The sequence below is a fragment of the Pleurodeles waltl genome, chromosome 3_1 (genome assembly GCF_031143425.1).
Source record: "Pleurodeles waltl isolate 20211129_DDA chromosome 3_1, aPleWal1.hap1.20221129, whole genome shotgun sequence".
NCBI lineage: Eukaryota > Metazoa > Chordata > Amphibia > Caudata > Salamandridae > Pleurodeles > Pleurodeles waltl.
Window position 1 is genome coordinate 1971585345 of NC_090440.1, and position 20212 is coordinate 1971605556.

A 20212-nucleotide genomic window follows, 5' to 3' on the forward strand; every position below is an offset into this window, starting at 1 on the left:
AAACTCGAACGGGGCCACATTCCACAGCGCCCTCTGCTTCTTGACATATCTGAGTCAGTTCATGATGTGGGGAGTCTGCTGGGCTTGTGGTGCAGTGGACAGCTTGTGTTTGTCCTACCTCAGTCTGAACCAGCCATGAGTGACTGACCCATGCCCAGTTCTGGTGACCTTTTACAGGTCATTCTGGCATGTAAATATTCCTCACTCCTGCCAGGTCACCTGTGGTAATATTGATCTAAGGGAGTCTGCTTTGCACAACTTAAAGATGACAGATGACTGCAATGCTGCCCAGTTTCACTATATCATGTGTGGCAATGCAACACCTTCAGGTCTGGAATTTTTAATCAGCAGCACTTTATTTTGACTTGACTCAATGCAACTTGCAACTGGAAGTAAGTAATATGCCACTGAAAATCAGCCAGGCAGGTTTGCTTCATTTTCATTTTACAATGCTAGAAAATAGAGAGACCCTGATGAGTGTCATTTTGTGAGGAATTGAGTTAGGGGTTTTTCGTTTTCAGTGAAAATAAGCAAAGTTTTGCCATCTAAACAATATCATAATAAAAATGTCTTGTATTGTCTAGGCAACAGCTCCCTGCAAGATTCCTAAAACTCAGGCGTCTTCAAACTTACTGGCGTTGGCAAGATGCCAGGGCGTGGGGGATACCGCTTCCTCGAAGGACCTGCAAGACCAAAGGGAGTTCTCACATTTTCCCTGTGCTCATGGAGCAGAGAGGCTCGCATCTGGTGAATACGGCAAGACAACGTTTGGAAGGTAAGTAAGTACGTTTCCCTTTCAGACTCCACTTGTAAAGCTGTTAAACAATCTGCTCACTCCTACTTGACCATTAAACTGGGCAGTAACTTTAAGGGCTTCCGCAAGTCAGCTGGTTTCAGTAGGCAAGCTACGCATCACCTTGATATCACAAAAGTCCAGAAAATGATAGCAATACAGCAGTTTCACTACAGAATTATCACATAGTAGACCTACGTGGCCAAAGTATGACGAAGCAGATCTCAATTCTTTTTGTATTCCTGTATTGGCAGAGAAGACCTGTAGTGAATATAATCCAGGCTCCTTGCTATACCTCCGTAAAGAAAAATTGTTGTCCAGCGATTTTCATTCTTGATTTTCTTTTTTTTTTTTTTTTTTTTTTTAGATCATTGGAGAAATAATTTAGCTTGGATAGACATTGCTAATCCAAGCTAAATTTTTCTGGACAACATTTTTTAAAATGGCTTATGTATTACAGTCATGATGTGATATTTCAGGAACCATGAGACATATATACTTCATTTTGTTGTCAAAACATAGGTTTTGGGAGTCAAGTAGTCTTAACTAAATCTAAAAAATAATCTCCACAGATCAACCCTTCTGCCATTTTCTACAATGGCAGCTATAATAGATAACGAAGATACATATATAGAAATGAAACAAATATAATGTTTTTCTTTCTTTTATGCATGCACCAAACATTGTTTATGATCTGAATGTGTAAAAAAATAATGTTAAATCACTTCTGTTTTAGACACATTTTCATAGTTCACTTTATTTGTTTCAGCAATTGCTCATGGTACATTTGCAGAATGTTGAGCATTTGAGAAAAACATATCAACAAGGACATCTTTTTGTAGCACAGGTTTTGCAAGTACGTGTATGTGTAAATTCAGTGGGTAGAGGCTTTAGAAATTTCGTAGGTTTTGGCACCCCATCAATATCTTCCCAAACAAATTCACACAGATCTTTCTGTACATATGCATGATCCAAAACATTTACACAACTTCTGATCAAGTATAACTCTCTTTTAATGTGTCCACGCACAGAGTATGGTGTCCGTGGAAAGTCACTTAGCGGGACTGATCTCTTGAACTCACTGAACCGAAGATTGTCCAATGTGTGACAGTCAGAACTTTTACACATGGCCAGAAAGTGTCACTTTCTTCTTCTGTCTCAGCAAATCCTTTTAGAAACGTCACAGGTTCAGCAGTTAAAGCTCCAAAATTTATTCCAATTTTTCTCAGTGTCATCACCCGTAAGAACGTGCTTTGGTAAAAACACTGGGCATCTCTGGGTCAAGTTTCTTGTAGAGAATAGGAAGCAGGATTAAGTGTCGTTTCACGCCTGTTTTAAAACATATCCATTACTCGGACATTCCTTGACTTATGAACATTGCAACAAATTAAAGTAGCACAATAATAACATCTGTGTCATTTGACAGTACAATGACTCGATTGGAACCATTTTGAACAGCCCACTCATCGTGGAATAACGCAAAGGTTGACTGCCTCCCATTTGCTGTTAAGTTCTCGAAAATATGGCCTGTACCTTTTGAATTTATCTCTGGAGGCACCAACTCCTCGTTGACAATCATTCCACTTGCAATGATTGGAAATTTAGTGTTCACTGAAGCATCAGTAACGTGTTTGTTGGAAGAAGATCATACGGCAGAATGTCCTTGATAAATTCACCCCTTTCTTTTGCTACATCCATCTCTCTATGTGCTTGCGAAAGTTGTTTATTTGTAACCTCTTTTGTAGTGGCGAGTTGGATGAAACTCTTACTATGAAAATTGAAGCGTGGAAGTTTATCTTTAGTGATTATGTCAATCAGCTTTTTCTCTTTCAATACAAATCTCTCCTGCTTCAGTTCTGCATATAGCTTTGATCCGTGTTCGAGGACATCTAGTAGATGTGTCTTTATATCATTATCCACATATTGTTTGGTCATAAAGTTGTGTAGTCGCACAGCCTCCGTGATTTCAAAGGTGTTTCCTTGCTGCTGCATGAAATGAAGAAGGCGGTCAGCATGTTTATAAAAATGTTCTTCTCTCTTTCCCACACGTGCGTGGTGTGCTGCTTTACTCTTCAGAATATCAAAACTATGCACTTCAGGATATTTTAAGGCACAATGTAAAGCAATCACTCTCAAACACCTTCGTAAGTAGAATAATCAAGTTTATTTAAGGGGCAAGTTCTCAGCTAGCAAAACTAAACCACACTAATATATATATATATATATACATCAGGAGAATAATATGAGAATAATGATAAAGATATAAGCACTCTGTGAATAATTGCAAGAGTAAGTGCATATAATACAAGCACACACAATATACCTCAATGCTCAATAGCATGAAAATGACTGCAAGAATAAGTGCATATTACGCGCGCACACACAATATACTTCAATGCTCAATAGCATGAAAATGACTGCAAGAATAAGTACACATTACGCGCGCACACACAGTACACTTAATAAATTGAAAAGCTTCACCGAAAAGAGCGTCTGCATCCCTCCGCCGTACACAAAGCTGGGGAACCCAAATCAGCTGACACAGGGAGCCTCTGTTCGGGACAATCAGTCCTCCTGGCGTTGCGTCCAACCCAGAAGAGAGTTCCTAAACCAGCCCATCTAGGCCCCCAACTTTTATAGTATTTACTAACGCCCAGGAGTCTTTTCTAGAAAAAGACCCCCTCCTTTACAAATTGTGCAATCGGCGGTACCTTGTTCACCCTTCGAGACGTCTCCTCAGAACGGGCCAAGTTCCCAGGAGAGGACTCCAAGGTGAAGCTTGCATTCCTCCTTGTGTACAGGCGCATCCCCCTGTTGTTCTAACTGATAGCTCGTGGAATGTAAATAGCGCCCTTCGTACCAGGCAGATGGAGCGAAGTTGAGCAGAAAAACACCCCACCCTTCAGCTTGCCGAAGCTTGTGGAAAAACACAGAACAGTGCCTTACGCACCGAACCAGACTCGACAAAATGGAGTCGTGAACCAAAATGGAAGCGAAGGCCAATGAAAGCAGAGGCCAATGGTCCACACTCTGCACCACTGTTTACCTTGCACGTAGTGCTGCCGCATGCACGTAGTGCATGTAGCAATACATCTCCACCCTTGGACCATTTGGCCAACTTACAACTAAGTATATCCTATAAGCTGAAATGGCAATGCTCTTGGGCAAAACTGAGATAGAAGGTTAGGCACGCACTGAATACAACAACATAATGAAATTAAAATAACTGTTATGATAATGATTACACCAAAGATATAACTCAGTTGGCCTAAATTAGGCAGCCATCCAAAAGCCCAATCCCACCACCCCTTGTCAACATCCTGCTGCACCCCCTTCACCAACTTATGCAGGGCCTCTATGTGGGAGTTGATTGATATGGAGTGGTCGGATAAATTGAAGCAACATAATCCTTCAAAATCACTGCAGCCATGGTTGTGTTTAAGCAGTAAATAATCAATAGCAGCGCGATTCTGCAAAGCAGCTCTTCTAATTCCCTGTACATCTAATAACAGCTCAGCTAAGGCAGCTGTTGTATAGTTAATATTCTTGACTACTAAACATGCAAGTTTATTAATAACTCTGGTATTATATACTGCAAGTCCTGGCACCCCTACGATAGAACTAGCTAAACTAACATATTCTGTTTTGGACAGCAATTAAATTTCAGAATCACAGTCCGTAGGTAATTGAATAGTGTCTCTGGTATAGCGAGGGTGTAGAGCAGTATCCATGGGAAACCTAAGCCTAAGAAATGAGAAAGCCTAAGCGTGACCAGGCACAAGGCCCTCCGGTTAGATTGGCTGGAATATAAGTAAAAGAAAGATTACCACAAGAAAAGAGCCAACCTTTAGGCAACTTAACATTTTGAATGTGGCTGGCAGCAGGCACCACATGTTGGCAAAACATTGAATTATTTACATTCAAACAGGTTAGGTCAGTCCGTGAGTGGCACAACGTCCGTTGTGCAGCAGTTAAGTTTTTGTCTCTTTTCTCCAATTTGAGCTGAGCACATTTACCTATTTTCATAGGATCACAGGTCAATGAATAGCACACATCCCCACTTGAGATGTTAAACGTGAGTATAGATGTCATGTTCCTCCACAACCGCCTGCCCACCTCCGGGCAATGACGGCAGTACTCATAGAGTGACAGATGGGAGCGAACGTCACTCACATCCACCATTCCATCCTGGTTTGTATTGTTAAAGATGTGTAATAATACAGCAGCAGGAGTGGGCACTGCCACTAGACAAGTGGTAATCAAATCTTGAACGCTTTGCATGTTACTCATACAGAAGTGAGATATATTCAGCACTTCCTGCGCTAGATGAATCCAAACATTGTTCGGTTGATGCAACAGCGTTGGCATCTGCGGCTGACGGTTGAATTTTTGGGCTATGAGCCCCTCCCGCTCCCCGGTGGAGTCTCCCGAACGGGCTCCATACACCACACTCATGGCACAGGCACTCCACAGGATGATCTGAAAAGAACAAAGGACAAAACACGTATTATCATTCTCGCAGATAGCATTTGTCAGCGGGAACATGTTCCCATTTGTCTTGACCAGGTCGCATAACTACCAGGACATTGTCTGGTCCAGTGGCGATGACATCAGCGGGTTGAGGAGGGTTATTTGGGGATTCAATCCACACTTTGGCCCCTGGGTTCTTGTCAGTAGATCCGAACCCTCCTTTGCCTCTCACAGTGAGAAGAGCTGGGGCGCTCCCCTTCTTAACAACACCTCCATAAACCGTCATGATGACAATTTGGGCAACGCGATCACCAGGTTGCACCACTAGGTCTGTGTCACCACTGTTCAAGAGAATGACTTTTAACTCGCCTTGGTAGTCTGCATCTATCACGCCTCCTAAAACTTGGATGCCCCTCAAGGCAAGCCCAGATCGAGGGGCGATCAGACCGTAATGCTCAGGGGGAATCTGAATTCCCACCCCAGTTTCAATCAGAGTGATGTCTCTAGGTTTCAATCGATACATGTGTAAAGCATGTAAGTCAAGTCCTGCAGATTCTGGTGTAGCTCGATATGGGGCCAAAGCTCCTGGAGCTGTTTCCCAATACACAATGGTATTGCTCGTTGTAAACGGATTAATCTGCAAAGCAGGTGTGAGCATTCTCATGAGAGGTGTCTCAGCATTTGTAAGGGGTCGGTTGTTCAAAATTTGCAAAGCATCATACAAATTATCCCTCCACCCCTTCAGTGTCCCATCATTCAGTTTACGCAATTGTTCTTTCAGCAACCCATTCATTCTCTCAATCAGTCCCGCTGCTTGTGGGTAGTAAGGTATGTGAAAAATCCACTCAATATTGCGTTGTGCACAATAGTCCTGCACTAGTCTGCCCTTGAAGTGGCTGGCGTTATCACTTTGAATCTGGAGTGGCACTCCATAGTACAGAATCAACAGATCTAGTGTTTTCAGGGTGCTCTGCTGAGTTGCGCGCTTGCAGGGAAAGGCTATGAGATAACCAGAGTAAGTGTCTACCACAGTGCAGGCATACTGACACCCTCTGCTCACTGGCATTGGTCCAATGTAATCAATCTGCCAAATCTGTCCTGGCAATTTACCTCTACCTAGCTGGCCTCTCACCACCTGTGGGACCGGTCTGTGCTGTGCATGCTGACAAATGGGACATTCAATGATTGCTGTTTTAATCAAGGGGAAGATGCATCCCTCTAATCTCAGCCCACCTGTGAGTAGCCTTTTTTCCAAGATGTCCGCATTTCTGGTGTGCCCATTTAGCCATTCCCACCAAATCAGAACTCTGCGCCTCCACTTCAGCCTCTTGAATCTTGGCTCGATCGTCTGCAAGACAATTGAACCATCGGTCTAATGAATCAGTTGGACAGTGAGCGTCCACATGATAGACAGTCACGGTGCTTTGAGGTAACATTTCCCAGATCTCCTGCCATAACTCCTTCCCCCATACCTCTTTGTTATGGATTTTGTACTGATGTGCATGCCACGTGGGAAGCCAAGTAGCTAACCCATTGGCGGTAGACCAGGAATCTGTATAAATGTGACATTTTCCGGGTAGCTCCTGTTTTAAAGCCTGATACACGGCATAAAGCTCTGCATACTGGCTACTTTTTCCCTGTCCTGTAGTTGTCAAAAGCTTCTTGGTAACAGGATTATAGGACACTGCCTTCCAGTGCCTTTTCGCTCCAACATATTTTGCTGAACCATCTGTGAACCACACATGTTTTTTGTCATCTGCAGACAAGTCTGCGAACGGCTGGCCCCACCCTACTGGGGATTCACACACTGAAGGTACATCATGCAACATTTCGGAATTCTCCACTGGAGCCTGCGCTACCTGCTCATGCAAAACGGCGGTCCCTTTTGGACCCGCTCGTGCCCTGTCCTGGACATACCATTTCCATTTTATAATGCTGGCTTCTTGCGCATGTCCAATTCTATGAGTTTTTGGGGAACTCATCACCCACTGCATGATGGGAATTTCAGGCCTTAAAATCACATTGTGTCCCAGTGTAATTTGCTCAGTATCAACCAGGGCCCAATAGCAGGCCAGCAGCTGCTTCTCAAAGGGAGTATACCGCTCTCCTGCCTCAGGTAACTTCTTTGTCCAAAATCCCAGGGGCACCCTCTTTCTTCCTTGTTTTTGCCATAAACTCCAATTGGCATACTGCCCCTGGACTGTCACATTCAATTCAATGTCTCCCTCTCGAATCGGCCACAAATCCAAAGCATGCTGAATGGCGTCTTTCGCCAATTCAAACGCGCGCTGCTCCTGCTCTCCCCATTCAAACGCATTTTTCTTTCGTGTAACTTTGTACAATGGGGCCAAAATCTGAGACAAATGGGGTATATGTTGTCTCCAATACCCGAATAGTCCAATAAAGCTCTGGGCTTCCTTCCGATTTCGCGGTACTGCGAATTCCTTAATCTTTTGTTTCACTTTTGGCAACACTTCTCTGTGTCCCTGATTCCACTGAATGCCCAAAAATGTCACGCTCTGAGACGGTCCCTGCACTTTCTCGGGGTTAATCTCCCACCCTTGATTCTGCAAATGTTCCACCACCCTGTCTAGCTGAATTTGCACCTGTTCTTGCGTCTCTCCCTGCATCATCACGTCATCTATATAGTGGGAAATTTGCACTCCAGGAACCACTGGTACTTCATCCAAATGCTCTGCCACCAGCCGGTGGCAGATAGTGGGGCTATGTAAATACCCCATGGGTAATCTACAGAAGGTGTACTGACGCCCCGCCCATTGGAATGCCAGCTGAGGCTGGCTCTCAGTAGCTATTGGTATCGTAAAGAAGGCATTGGCAATGTCAATGGTTGCATACCAAGTCCCACTGTGTTTCTGTATGTTCTCAATCAAGGTAATGGTGTCTGGGACCGCTGCAGTCAGAGGAGGTGTATGTTTATTCAATTGGCGATAATCAATGCAAATCCTCCAACTGTTATCACTTTTACGAACAGGCCAGAGGGCATTATTCCACGCAGTGGTGATGGGAACTATTACCCCGGCCTCTAGTAAATCATGTATAGTCTGGCTAATCTCTTCATGTCCTCCCGGTATTCTGTACTGTTTCATTTGAATCACTTTAGTAGCTTGGGGAAGTGTTACCGGAGGAATCTTCAACAGCCCCACCCTTGCGGCGGCTATTGATATAAATCTTTTGGAACCAAATTGATAACATCCATCTTCCAAATGTAGGGTCATCCCTTTCAAAATGTCAATTCCAATAATGTATTCGGGAATGGGCACAATCAGGACAGTGTATTCTCTCTTTGGAAGTGCCCCTATTTTCATGGGAACCACTATCTGCACTGCCGGGGTTTCTTTTCCGCCCAATCCCGTAATGGTAAAGTACTGTCCCCTGAATTTTCTTGGATTGCCATGAATCAAGGTGGCCTCCGCTCCGGTGTCAACGAGGGCTCGAACTTTTTGAACATTTCCACGTTTCCAATAAATTTCTACTTTGACATGAGGTCTGTTATCTTTGCGAGCCCATCCCTGCACCGGAGTTTGGCCTGTTTCCTAATCTATTTTCACTCTGCGCACATCAGAGTCTGCCCAAGTCAAATCTGGATACAGTTTGCGGTAATTCTCAGGGAACTCCTCCTCCCTGTCTCTGCTTCGCAACCTCTCTGAGCTTACCAGCTCCCTCTCCCACTCTCTTCCTCGAGTTTTCCCAGAACCTGTCAGTTCCCGGTCTCTCTCCCTGCTCCGGGTTCCCTCTGCGCTTCGGTGCTCTTCCTCCCAATTTCCGTCCTCTGGGGATCTCTCTCTACTGTGGGGTTTTCTCCCTCTCTCCCCCTTTTCACTCTCACGCTCCTCCCCTCCTGCCTTTCTCTGGTTCACCACTTTGTTATCCTTCTTGTTCCCTTTCCTACTCCCCTCCTTTTTATCCAAACCGCGTTTGCGGTACATTTCCCACATGTCCTTGGTGCTTATCCCATCAATTTCATTCCTGGTCACCCCATCTCGCATCAAGGCCTGAAACATGTCTCGCCTTGTCACCCTGTTGTTATCAGTACGATTCTCAGACCGTGAATTCCTCTCTGGCTTAGCCCATTCTCCTAAATCACTTAACTCACGCACCGCTTCTACCACCTGAGACAATGGGTTACCTGTCTGATTAATTAACAAAGTCATGATGACATGCTTATATGCAGGAGGAGCGGCCCTAATCAGCCGGTTTCGCACAGACACACTTAAAATTCCATTCATCAAATCATGGGCATTACCCATAAAGATAGCTGTTTTCATCCCTTCTTCCTTCAATCTCTGTACTGCATCTCTCAAAGTATACCAAGGTTTATCATTAGGCGGCCAGTCTGACTCTGTCGGATACTTCTGAGCACACCCTTGCGCCGCTAGCTCTAACAAATTGGTCATGGGACCATTCCCTGGATAGGTTCTAAACTCATTTTGAATAACCGGGTCTGTACTTAACATACAAAGCCTCGGGGCGTCGCCGTGATCCAATTGGACCCCCTGGCCCCCCATATCGTGCACCCGCACCAACCATGTAAGCAATGTTTCCCCAGACCTCTGTCAAAATCTGTCTATCACATCACTTAGTTCTTGCTGTGTGTAATCCTCCAGGGCATCCAACATCACCCCTCCAGGATTAGCTGGGCTATGCTGTAACTTTCGCCGATATATGGGCTGCGCACGGACAACATTCCTGCGCTCTGTCTTCTCCTGTCTAACATCTTGGCAGTCATCGCCACCGGACCCATCTGAAAAATCAGATGTATCCCAGATGTTTCCATCCCAAAATTCAGGGTCAAAGGCTAATCCTGCCTGAGAGATAGCTAAATGCACCTTCTTTTTATTAACTTTCCCTCTTCGTTTCTTGTGTTTATATTTAGCTACGCTAACAGCCGTTCTCTCTGCAACCAGTTGGTACATTTCCAACTTATCACTTAATAATTTATTTTGACAAGCTAGCATGGTAGAGGAATTTCGGGCTTCCACTAACTCCTTCTCCAGCTGCTCGTGGTCTTTTTGTAACTGTAAACATTTTTCATACAACTTTCGGTACGCAGAAAGCAAGATCCAGCCTCGCCTCCCCAACGCACAAACCTCCCTTCCCTTGTCAATTGAAACTTTCCGTAGACATTTGAGAAGGTCTTCAGGTTCCACATTTAACATACACGCATTCCAATTTTCACACAAACCAGCACAACGTGACCATTCCTGAGCTAATAGTTTATACGGAGCGATTTCCCACCCCGGTATCTCTATGTCTGGATTTGCTACCTGAGAACCTGCTTTTGAGCTCGCTTTGATCTTATTAAGCATTTTCCCTTTTTTTTTTTTTCGAATCCTGCAAACGACTACGCCAATTTGTGCTGCTTTACTCTTCAGAATATCAAAACTATGCACTTCAGGATATTTTAAGGCACAATGTAAAGCAATCACTCTCAAACACCTTCGTAAGTAGAATAATCAAGTTTATTTAAGGGGCAAGTTCTCAGCTAGCAAAACTAAACCACACTAATATATATATATATATATATACATCAGGAGAATAACATGAGAATAATGATAAAGATATAAGCACTCTGTGAATAATTGCAAGAGTAAGTGCATATAATACAAGCACACACAATATACCTCAATGCTCAATAGCATGAAAATGACTGCAAGAATAAGTGCATATTACGCGCGCACACACAATATACTTCAATGCTCAATAGCATGAAAATGACTGCAAGAATAAGTACACATTACGCGCGCACACACAGTACACTTAATAAATTGAAAAGCTTCACCGAAAAGAGCGTCTGCATCCCTCCGCCGTACACAAAGCTGGGGAACCCAAATCAGCTGACACAGGGAGCCTCTGTTCGGGACAATCAGTCCTCCTGGCGTTGCGTCCAACCCAGAAGAGAGTTCCTAAACCAGCCCATCTAGGCCCCCAACTTTTATAGTATTTACTAACGCCCAGGAGTCTTTTCTAGAAAAAGACCCCCTCCTTTACAAATTGTGCAATCGGCGGTACCTTGTTCACCCTTCGAGACGTCTCCTCAGAACGGGCCAAGTTCCCAGGAGAGGACTCCAAGGTGAAGCTTGCATTCCTCCTTGTGTACAGGCACATCCCCCTGTTGTTCTAACTGATAGCTCGTGGAATGTAAATAGCGCCCTTCGTACCAGGCAGATGGAGCGAAGTTGAGCAGAAAAACACCCCACCCTTCAGCTTGCCGAAGCTTGTGGAAAAACACAGAACAGTGCCTTACGCACCGAACCAGACTCGACAAAATGGAGTCGTGAACCAAAATGGAAGCGAAGGCCAATGAAAGCAGAGGCCAATGGTCCACACTCTGCACCACTGTTTACCTTGCACGTAGTGCTGCCGCATGCACGTAGTGCATGTAGCAATACACGTGGTGAGGAACAGTTTCACGATAGTCCATTAGTTTTGAATTGGTCATCTCTCTTGAAACATTGCAAATAAAACAAAAAGGACTTCATGGTAAACTAGATGCCGTTGAGCAATATATTCATTTTTACGTGTCTGACCAACACATCCCTTGGAGCTCATCTGTGATCTTTGGATAGTCTGTTCTAGTTTTATATCTGGAGCCACAGCAGTGAACCTTCCCTATATGTCTTTCACCACAAATGTCTTTCAATGATTTTTCTGTAGAGGTATGGTTTTTCCACCTCTAGCTTTTTCACTCGTTCCAAATACCATATCTCAGGTAATTTATGCTATCGAATTCGGGAAACACAGTAATCTGTGACTCCACAGTCTTCATGTGCTGCTCCCTTCCCAATCAGCATGTACCAAGTTTTTCACTAGAGCTATTATGTGTAAAACATTTCCCCCAGTACTTGCAAAGTTCAGATTTTTGTTCACATTCTTTGACAAACTCTTTGAACTCGTTTTTTTTATTTTGAACTCTGTATTGAACATTGCCTGGCTTTGTATTGTCTTTTGAATGAAGTGCACCATGTGCCTTGTTCACTTCTGAGATAAGATATGCAAAACCTAATTTGTCCTTCTTTTCCAGAAAGCATTCAAACACAATGTTCATATAGCCTCAGATATGATGAGCATACCTCAGCAAACAAACATAATTAGTTCTGCTCAATACTGACTGGACAGTTTTGCTTCCAAATATTTCAACACCAATAAGTGCATCTTCTATGCCACATCCACTCAGATAAGTTCCTGCACACCGCAACACAACGTTTGTCATGTGGAAAATGCCTTTCATTGGATAAAACTCATCAAATTCTACTGCATTGCTGATTAAAAATGTCAGCTACAATACAGACAACACCTTCATTGCAGAAAATTGGCAGGATAAGCTGGTCTTAAACTGGGCACGTACATTTTGGAACATTTTTAGAACTGTGTATACTTTTGCATAGTTTGTCACTTGAGATGGTATTACTCGTAAAAACCCAACCTTCTTCAGTGGGACAGTGTGTTCCAGCCCGCTGAGGAACTGCCTTTTCTTCATCATTCTGTCCACACCGAATAAGCAATATGATAAATTCAGTTAAATAAGCTTTGCTAACCAGAGCATCAGGTAGAAGAAGATCCATGTCCTCAGCCACTTTGAAGCCTTCTGGGAGACTGGGAAGTGTTGATGGCTTGTAATGATTTTGCACACGTTGGCAAGGCAGGTGAGTTACAAGTTTGCGGCTTCGTTTGTTTATTCCTACAGCTGACAGCTTGTTTTCCAGCAGCTACTTCATTGGTACAGTCTTGAAAAAGCACCATGGCAGTATCCTTTGTGCTGGATGTTCTAGACCAAGAAAAGCTGTCTTCAAAATCAAAATTAGCAAGAGCAGCAATTGTTTATCCTTTCCTGGTAAAGTGACTTGGAAGTGGTGGGCTGTCTGATTCACTCTGTTCCTGCTCCACACTATTTCATTATAATTTGTTGATACCCCAATCCTATTAATTGAAGTGATTAGCTCTCTACTTGTGTACTTGTCATTGATTGTGTGGGCCGTCATCATGTGTAGCGGAGTTTTCTTTCTGCAGTGATGTAATTCATAAAACATGATTTGGCAAAGACAGTACAGTTGCACAGCATACGGTTCATGGGATTGTCTTCCACTTCTTCGCGTATATCTTCAAAGTCATCATCAATATTGTTGGCTTCTCTTCCGAACTCAAGAACTTTCGTTTTCAACAGTTTTGCTTTGCTGATATTAAACAATGACGTAAAAAATGTTAAGACAACATCAGGCAATCTTGTTGACTCCCGTGATTTGTGGAGCTCTGGGGCATCACAAAATTTGCCATTGTGTCTAAATCTAAATCTTTCAGGACGTTTCTTAAAATGGTTTCTGCTGATTTTACTGCATCCTGTGATCTTATTTTGGCAGTAAGAACATCAGGAGTCAAATCACCCGAGAACACCATAAGTGGCTCATTCTTTTTGTTAGACAGACAAAAACAAATTCTCCAGTTTTGGGGTATCTTTCATAGATTCACATGCTTGAATCATTCCCCGTCGTCGAAGTGGTAGTCCCACGGTACATAGAAAGCAATAAATAGATTATTATTATTTTTTTTTATTGAAGTCAATAGGAAAAAACATATTCAATTGTACAACTATCAGCCTCATTAGAAAAGGCCCAAACTTCAGCCAATCAGACGAGACCACCCCTTTAGAATCCTCAGCACAGAGGCTCAGTCTCTCAGATTTTCTACTGCACGTCGTGTGTAAGGGAGTCTCCCTGAGCTCTGCTCAGTTTTCTTTCTCTTCAAGAGATAATCTTCAATTTTCACTTTTGTTCTTACTGTAGTATTATTCCATCATGTCTACAGAAAGAAAAGGTTTGTTTGGACCTTGTGGGACCTGTGGAAAATTAAGGCTTCACTGTGAGGACCCTCACAAGGAATGCATATACTGTCTCCATCCAGAGCATAAGGTCAAAGACTGTAAGATCTGCAGGACCTTTCCCTACAAGACTCTGAGAGACAGAGAAGCCAGGCTCTTACTTTGGCTTCAGAAAAGAAAGGCCAGAGAAGCTCTTTCTGAGGAGGAGGACAGCGACACATCAGTGGCCTCAAAGAAGAGGAAGAGGTCTGTGGAGAGCTTCTCCCCCAAGAGCAGTAAGTCAGCCAAGAAGCTGCATGCATTTAAGGACAAGCCAGAGGAACAAGCTTCAACATCCAGAGAAATGGGTGGTAAGGTTCACTCAGAGCCATCTACACCTGCTTCCTCCTCAAAGAAGCTAAAAAAACCTTCAAGTTCCCTGCCACCGTCGGCGTCCAGGAGATCCACACCGTCGACGACACCGTCGTCGAGCGCATCGTCGACGGCAGGCCTTCCTTCATCGACGACATCAGCGACGGCCACGTTTGCGGCTCCATCGTCGCCATTGATCGTCACCTCGTCTCCACTGTCATCTACGACTATAACGTCGGTGAGCTTGAAATACGGTCCATCGTCGGCTCACACCTTGAAGATTACAAAGAAACCGTTGACGGGTAAGAAGATGAAATCTCTACTGTCGACGCTTTCATCGACGAGTAAATTCAGAAGTTCTTCGTCGACGATCTCACCGACGAAAGCAGCGACGGCGACACACCCGTCGACGGCAACCCCGTCAGCGGCAGCTCCGTCGACGGAAACCTTGTCGACGGTGGCACCGTCGACGGCAACTCCGTCGACGCTCACAGCACCCATAACGGCTCCACTGACGACGGCTCCGTCGACGCCTACACCGTCAGCGAGAACACCATCGACGGACGCTCCGTCGATGACGGCTCCGCCGACGGCTCAATACCCTGATCAGATACCAAAACATTTTGGAGCATCTCCTTACCTACCACAGAGAATTCTTCCAATAAAGAGCAAGTCTTCTCTCCTACTTCCATCACATACATCGCCCAGTAAAGTAACACAGGTACCTCCGCAACATCTCTTTGCTGACGAGGAGGATGAAGATGATGTATATTCAGATGATGGTTTCTTCCCAGTGGCACGTAGCCCATCTGAACTACGGATTAAGTGTCAGGAGGAAGATGAAGAAGAAGATGATCAGCCTTATTCGGATCAGCAGAATCAGAGTCACCTGCAACTTCAAGAGCAACAGGAGCAGACAGTTCAGATGCCTGTCTCGTTGATAGCTAACCTACAACAGATGATGCAGGATTATTATTCTAGATTTCCTCCACCAGGCTCTTCTACCCAGGTGCAACCTCCGCATACACCAGTGTCCACCCCTGCTAGACCATCTGAATTTCCTGATCCTACCACAGCTCCTTCATCTGGACAGGAAATGGCTCCACCTTCATCTGAGGACGCGCAGGAAGAAGGTGAAATTCAGGACACTGACTCACTCATTCCAGAATGGGATGAATATCAAATTCAAACACCATCTCCTTCTACGCCCCGCCAGTAGACTCTCCACCGCAGGATATTGGTGGTTTTCATAGTGTGATGGAAAGAGCTGCTAAAAGATTCCAACTGCCAATAACATCAAAGCAGTCAGACTGTTTTCTTTATGACTTCAAAGAGGATACTAGGAAGTCTGTAAGGGCTATTCCCATTGTTGATTTAATTTGGGAGAAGGGCCTTAAGGTCATGCAGACTCCATCCTCCATTCCCGCAGTCTTACCGAGACTTGAGAAGAAATATAAAGCACCGGACAATTCTCCAGCATGTCTGGTTAGTCACCCTAAACCAGACTCGGTCATATCGCAGGCAGCTCAGAGAAGGTCCAGAAATCCATCGGCATCTCTGACTGCCCCCCCAGACAAGGAAGGACGTTGATTGGATTCGATTGGGGAAAAAGTTCTCAACAATGGCGGCCACTACAGTTAGAGCAGCAAATTCCCTAGCAATCCTAGGAAGGTACGACCGCCAGATGTGGTCTGATATGTCGCAGTTTATAGACATGTTACCTGAAGATAGTAGAGCAGAAGCGCGCAAGATTCTACAGGAGGGTGAAAAGATCTCGGCTGAGATCATAGACTGCGCCATAGACGTCTCGTCTACAGGTTTTCGCCAGTTAGCCGGAGCGGCCGTACTCAGGCGTCAAGGGTGGCTGAAAGGTACTTCTTTTAGGCCAGAAGTACAATTAAAGATCCTGGACATGCCGTATGATGGCGAGCTCTTGTTTGGCAAGCATGTGGATGATGCGTTACAATCCATTAAGGCAGACACTGAGACAGCCAGATCTCTGGCAACATTGCAATACAAGAGGCAGCCCTTTCGGGGAGCGAGAGGGATAGGAACCTTTTCTTATAGAGAAGGCGCACAACAGTATCGCCAATACTCCTCTTACCAGGGACAGTTTTGTTCCACCTTTCCTTTCGACAACAGTCATCCACGCATTTCAGGCAACAAGCGAGAGGAAAGTCGACTTACAAGACCAAGGAGACGGCAAGAAAGCACTGACATTTATCGGATGCCTGTACCCAGCCCCTATATCAACACTCTAATAGGGGGCAGAATTTCCAGGTTCCTCCACCAGTGGTCCAAAATTACTTCAGACAAATGGGTACTCGATATTGTCAACCGAGGACATACACTAGAATTCAACCACCCTCCCCCTCATGTGCCACCAAGAGGTCCCCCGCCTGCCCATCTCAACGAACTTCTGGAACAGATTGCTATCTTAATGAAGAAGGGAGCAATAGAGATCGTACCAAGGTGCCAGAGGGGAACAGGTTTTTACTCCCACTTCTTCCTTATATGGAAAAAGACAGGAGACTGGAGACCTATTTTAGATCTTCGTTCTCTCAACAAATACCTCAAGAAGCAATCTTTTCACATGATTTCCCTTCAAGACGTCCTGCGCCTACTCAACCGAGGGGACTTTGACATCCTTAGATCTCCAGGACGCATATTTCCACATTCCCATTCACCCCAATCATCGGAAATTCTTACGATTCAGGGTTGCAGGCACTCACTACCAGTTCAGAGTGTTGCCCTTTGGCCTCAGGTCGGCCCCAAGAATTCACCAAAGTTTTGGCACCGGTTGCAGCCCACCTCAGGCAACTAGGGATACAAGTGTTCCCGTATTTAGACGACTGGCTAATAAAGGCATGAACAACGTCAAAAGCTGCCAGGGACACGAAGACATGTCTATCTCTTTTCAGAACACTAGGCTTGACAGTCAATTACCCCAAGTCTCAGCTGGATCCTTCCCAGAACATCACTTTTCTAGGAGCCGTCTTGGACACAGTCCAAGCAAAAGTCTTTGCTTCACACGACAGACGAAAGAAACTTCGAGATTTAGCAGCACGTCTCAGAAAAAGAAGGTCCGCTTCTGTGCGGACTTACAAGTCTTTTCTGGGGATCCTTTCGTCTTGCATTCCATTGATAGAAAACTGTCGTCTGCACATGAGAACATTTCAACAGCAGTTAGACAATCAATGGAAGCAAATAGAAGGTTCTTTCGACGATGTAATTCGGATAACCCCATCAGCAAAACAAGCTCTCAAATGGTGGAAGGATATGCCCCTCATCTCAGAAGGTCTTTCATTCCTGAAGGACAAGCCAGTGCACATTATAACAACAGATGCATCCCTAGAGGGATGGGGCGCACATTTGCAGGATCTTTCAGTGAGAGGGAAATGGTCCACTCAAGAGTCGACTCTTCACATAAACGTATTGGAGTTAAGGGCACCTCTTTTACTTTCCTGTAATCACTATTGCGGAGAAATCTGAGAGACTGAGCCTCTGTGCTGAGGATTCTAAAGGGGTGGTCTCGCCTGATTGGCTGAAGTTTGGGCCTTTTCTAATGAGGCTGATAGTTGTACAATTTAATATGTTTTTTCCTATTGACTTCAATGAAAAAAAAAATATATTTATTGCTTTCTATGTACTGTGGGACTCCCACTTCGATGACGGGGAATGATTCAAGCATGTGAATCTATGAAAGATACCAATACTGGAGAACCACAGTTACAGGTAAGTAACTTATTTTCTTCTGTCCTTGTACATTCTCACCAGAAAAATCTTAATTTCATTATTATAGATCAATACAGTTTCATCAATGTTGACCACTGTTTCTCTGATCTCACGGAGTGTGAACCCATAGCCAGCACTAAACAGTGACTTTTCAGAGAGAGCTGACTTAACTGAAGGTTGGTGGTTACGTTGCTGCTGGGAGCTCATTGTACATTCATATTTTCAAATGTATGCACACATGCAATTTGAGTGGGCATACAGATCATCTGCAAACACATTCAGTTTGCAGTTTAGATCAGCTACGCAGCTGAAAACTTCATCTTTGAAGAAACTAGCTGCAGTTAAAAACATATTTTCCCTTTGAGACCCATATACACTGTACTTTGTTCCTTCATCAGTCCCTTTGGCCCTTGTTCTGGTTAAACCACAGGTAACACATTGAAGATCCTCTGCTTTCTAGTCAGTTTTTTGATGTAGACGAGGGATAGCCATCAATCTTTCACTTGGGATGGGCTTTGGGTTTGGTTGTCGTCGCTTTCTCAGAATATTCGGATTCTTGCTGTGATTCACTGGTTTCTGCTATTTTTTTTGACAGTTTTTTCCCATTGTAATCAGCTTGTAGAACTTATTACAATGATAAAATATTTGATCCTCTTCACCCATCAGTCTCAATCTTTTGTGAACTTCATCTTGCCATATTTCTGCAGCATCTTGAGCTTTCTTCTATCCAGCCGCAGTTGATGTTAGCTTTTCTTTTTGATTAGATTGGCAAATGACACACTTTTCTTTGTTGAAGGAGTCCTCAGATTTTGTAGTTAGCAACACACTGTCAGGAGTTAAAGATCCTCTGCTACCACCTGCTTCGCTCATGCTTGTGAATTTGAATCAACGGAAAACCTCAAACAAAATCACTATTAAAATAAATTATTAATTCGATGGCTAAAACACATCATTAAGAGCTGCCATTTTGGAAAATGGCAAAAGGGTTGCTCTGAGAAGTTTTTCCTTTCTCTTATAAGACTACTTGACCCCCAAAGCCTATGATTGACACCAAAATGAAGTATCATGGTTCCTGATATATCAAATCATCGTTGTAACACATCCGCTATATTTTAAAAATGTTGTCCATTAAAAATCGGCCCGGATTAGCAACGTCTACCCAAGCTAAATTATTTCTCTAATGATGCGAAAACAAATAAATATCTCTGGACAACTGTATTTTTACGGAGGTATATCAAGGGGCCAGGACTAATGGCCCTGTAGGAAGGATTGTTGTCAGACTTTTGAGCAAGTCTTAGGGATGCAAAGAGCTTTGTCCAATTGTTGGCTATGCAGCTTATGTTTATGTATTCTCTGTGTCACGAGACACACTTCTCCCCTGCTTTGTCTATTGGAAAGTTGCAACTCTTCCGTTACAGTCTGAGGAAATGTAGCAGGCCTTTGTTTGCTGAAGATCACTATTTTTCGGCGGTCACTATTTTTCAGCAGTAGCCATGTATATAAGAGTGTCTCGATCGCAGTTACTCCATGAGAGTTAGTTTTTTTTGGCACTTTTGTGTTGTACAACCTGTGTGTTTTTGGGCACAGGATCAATTCTTTGAACACACATCTAAGGGTAACTTTGCTGATTTAACGTTGGCTGTATCGGAGTTAGCTCTTTACAGAGAACAGACTGTGACGCAGTCATTAATTCTAGATTTGTGAAGAACCTCACAGACAGTTGGTGTTTGGAACTGCACTACAAGGAGCTTTTGTGCTGATCTTTGGCTTGTGGTGTTCTTACTCTCTAGAGCTTCTGAATTCAGTTTCTCAGTGCTTTTGATGCTAATTGTTTTGGGGAGAGAATGAATTTGGGTATTTGATGGCTGGTTACTAGTTCACATTACTGGTCTGGCATTATTCCATTTCAGTGGAAGGCAGGAAATTTGATATTCTGTTCATTGGGGACAATTTTGGAATCGGTTAATTTAAAAAATGCTTTGTTCTCATAAATAATCGTATAAATATTGTTCAAAAAAAGAAAAGAAATG

At 43.9% G+C, this 20212-nt stretch overlaps 1 protein-coding gene across 1 annotated transcript in view; it reads left to right on the forward strand.

Annotated features, from left to right (window-relative positions):
- The window catches only part of ULK2 (unc-51 like autophagy activating kinase 2), a 360264-nt gene that overhangs the window by 248090 nt on the left and 91962 nt on the right, over positions 1–20212 (forward strand). Inside the window, exon 19 of the mRNA XM_069226356.1 lies at positions 585–775. Coding sequence (XP_069082457.1) covers positions 585–775 — 191 coding nt within the window. The remainder of the gene's footprint in view (positions 1–584; positions 776–20212) is intronic.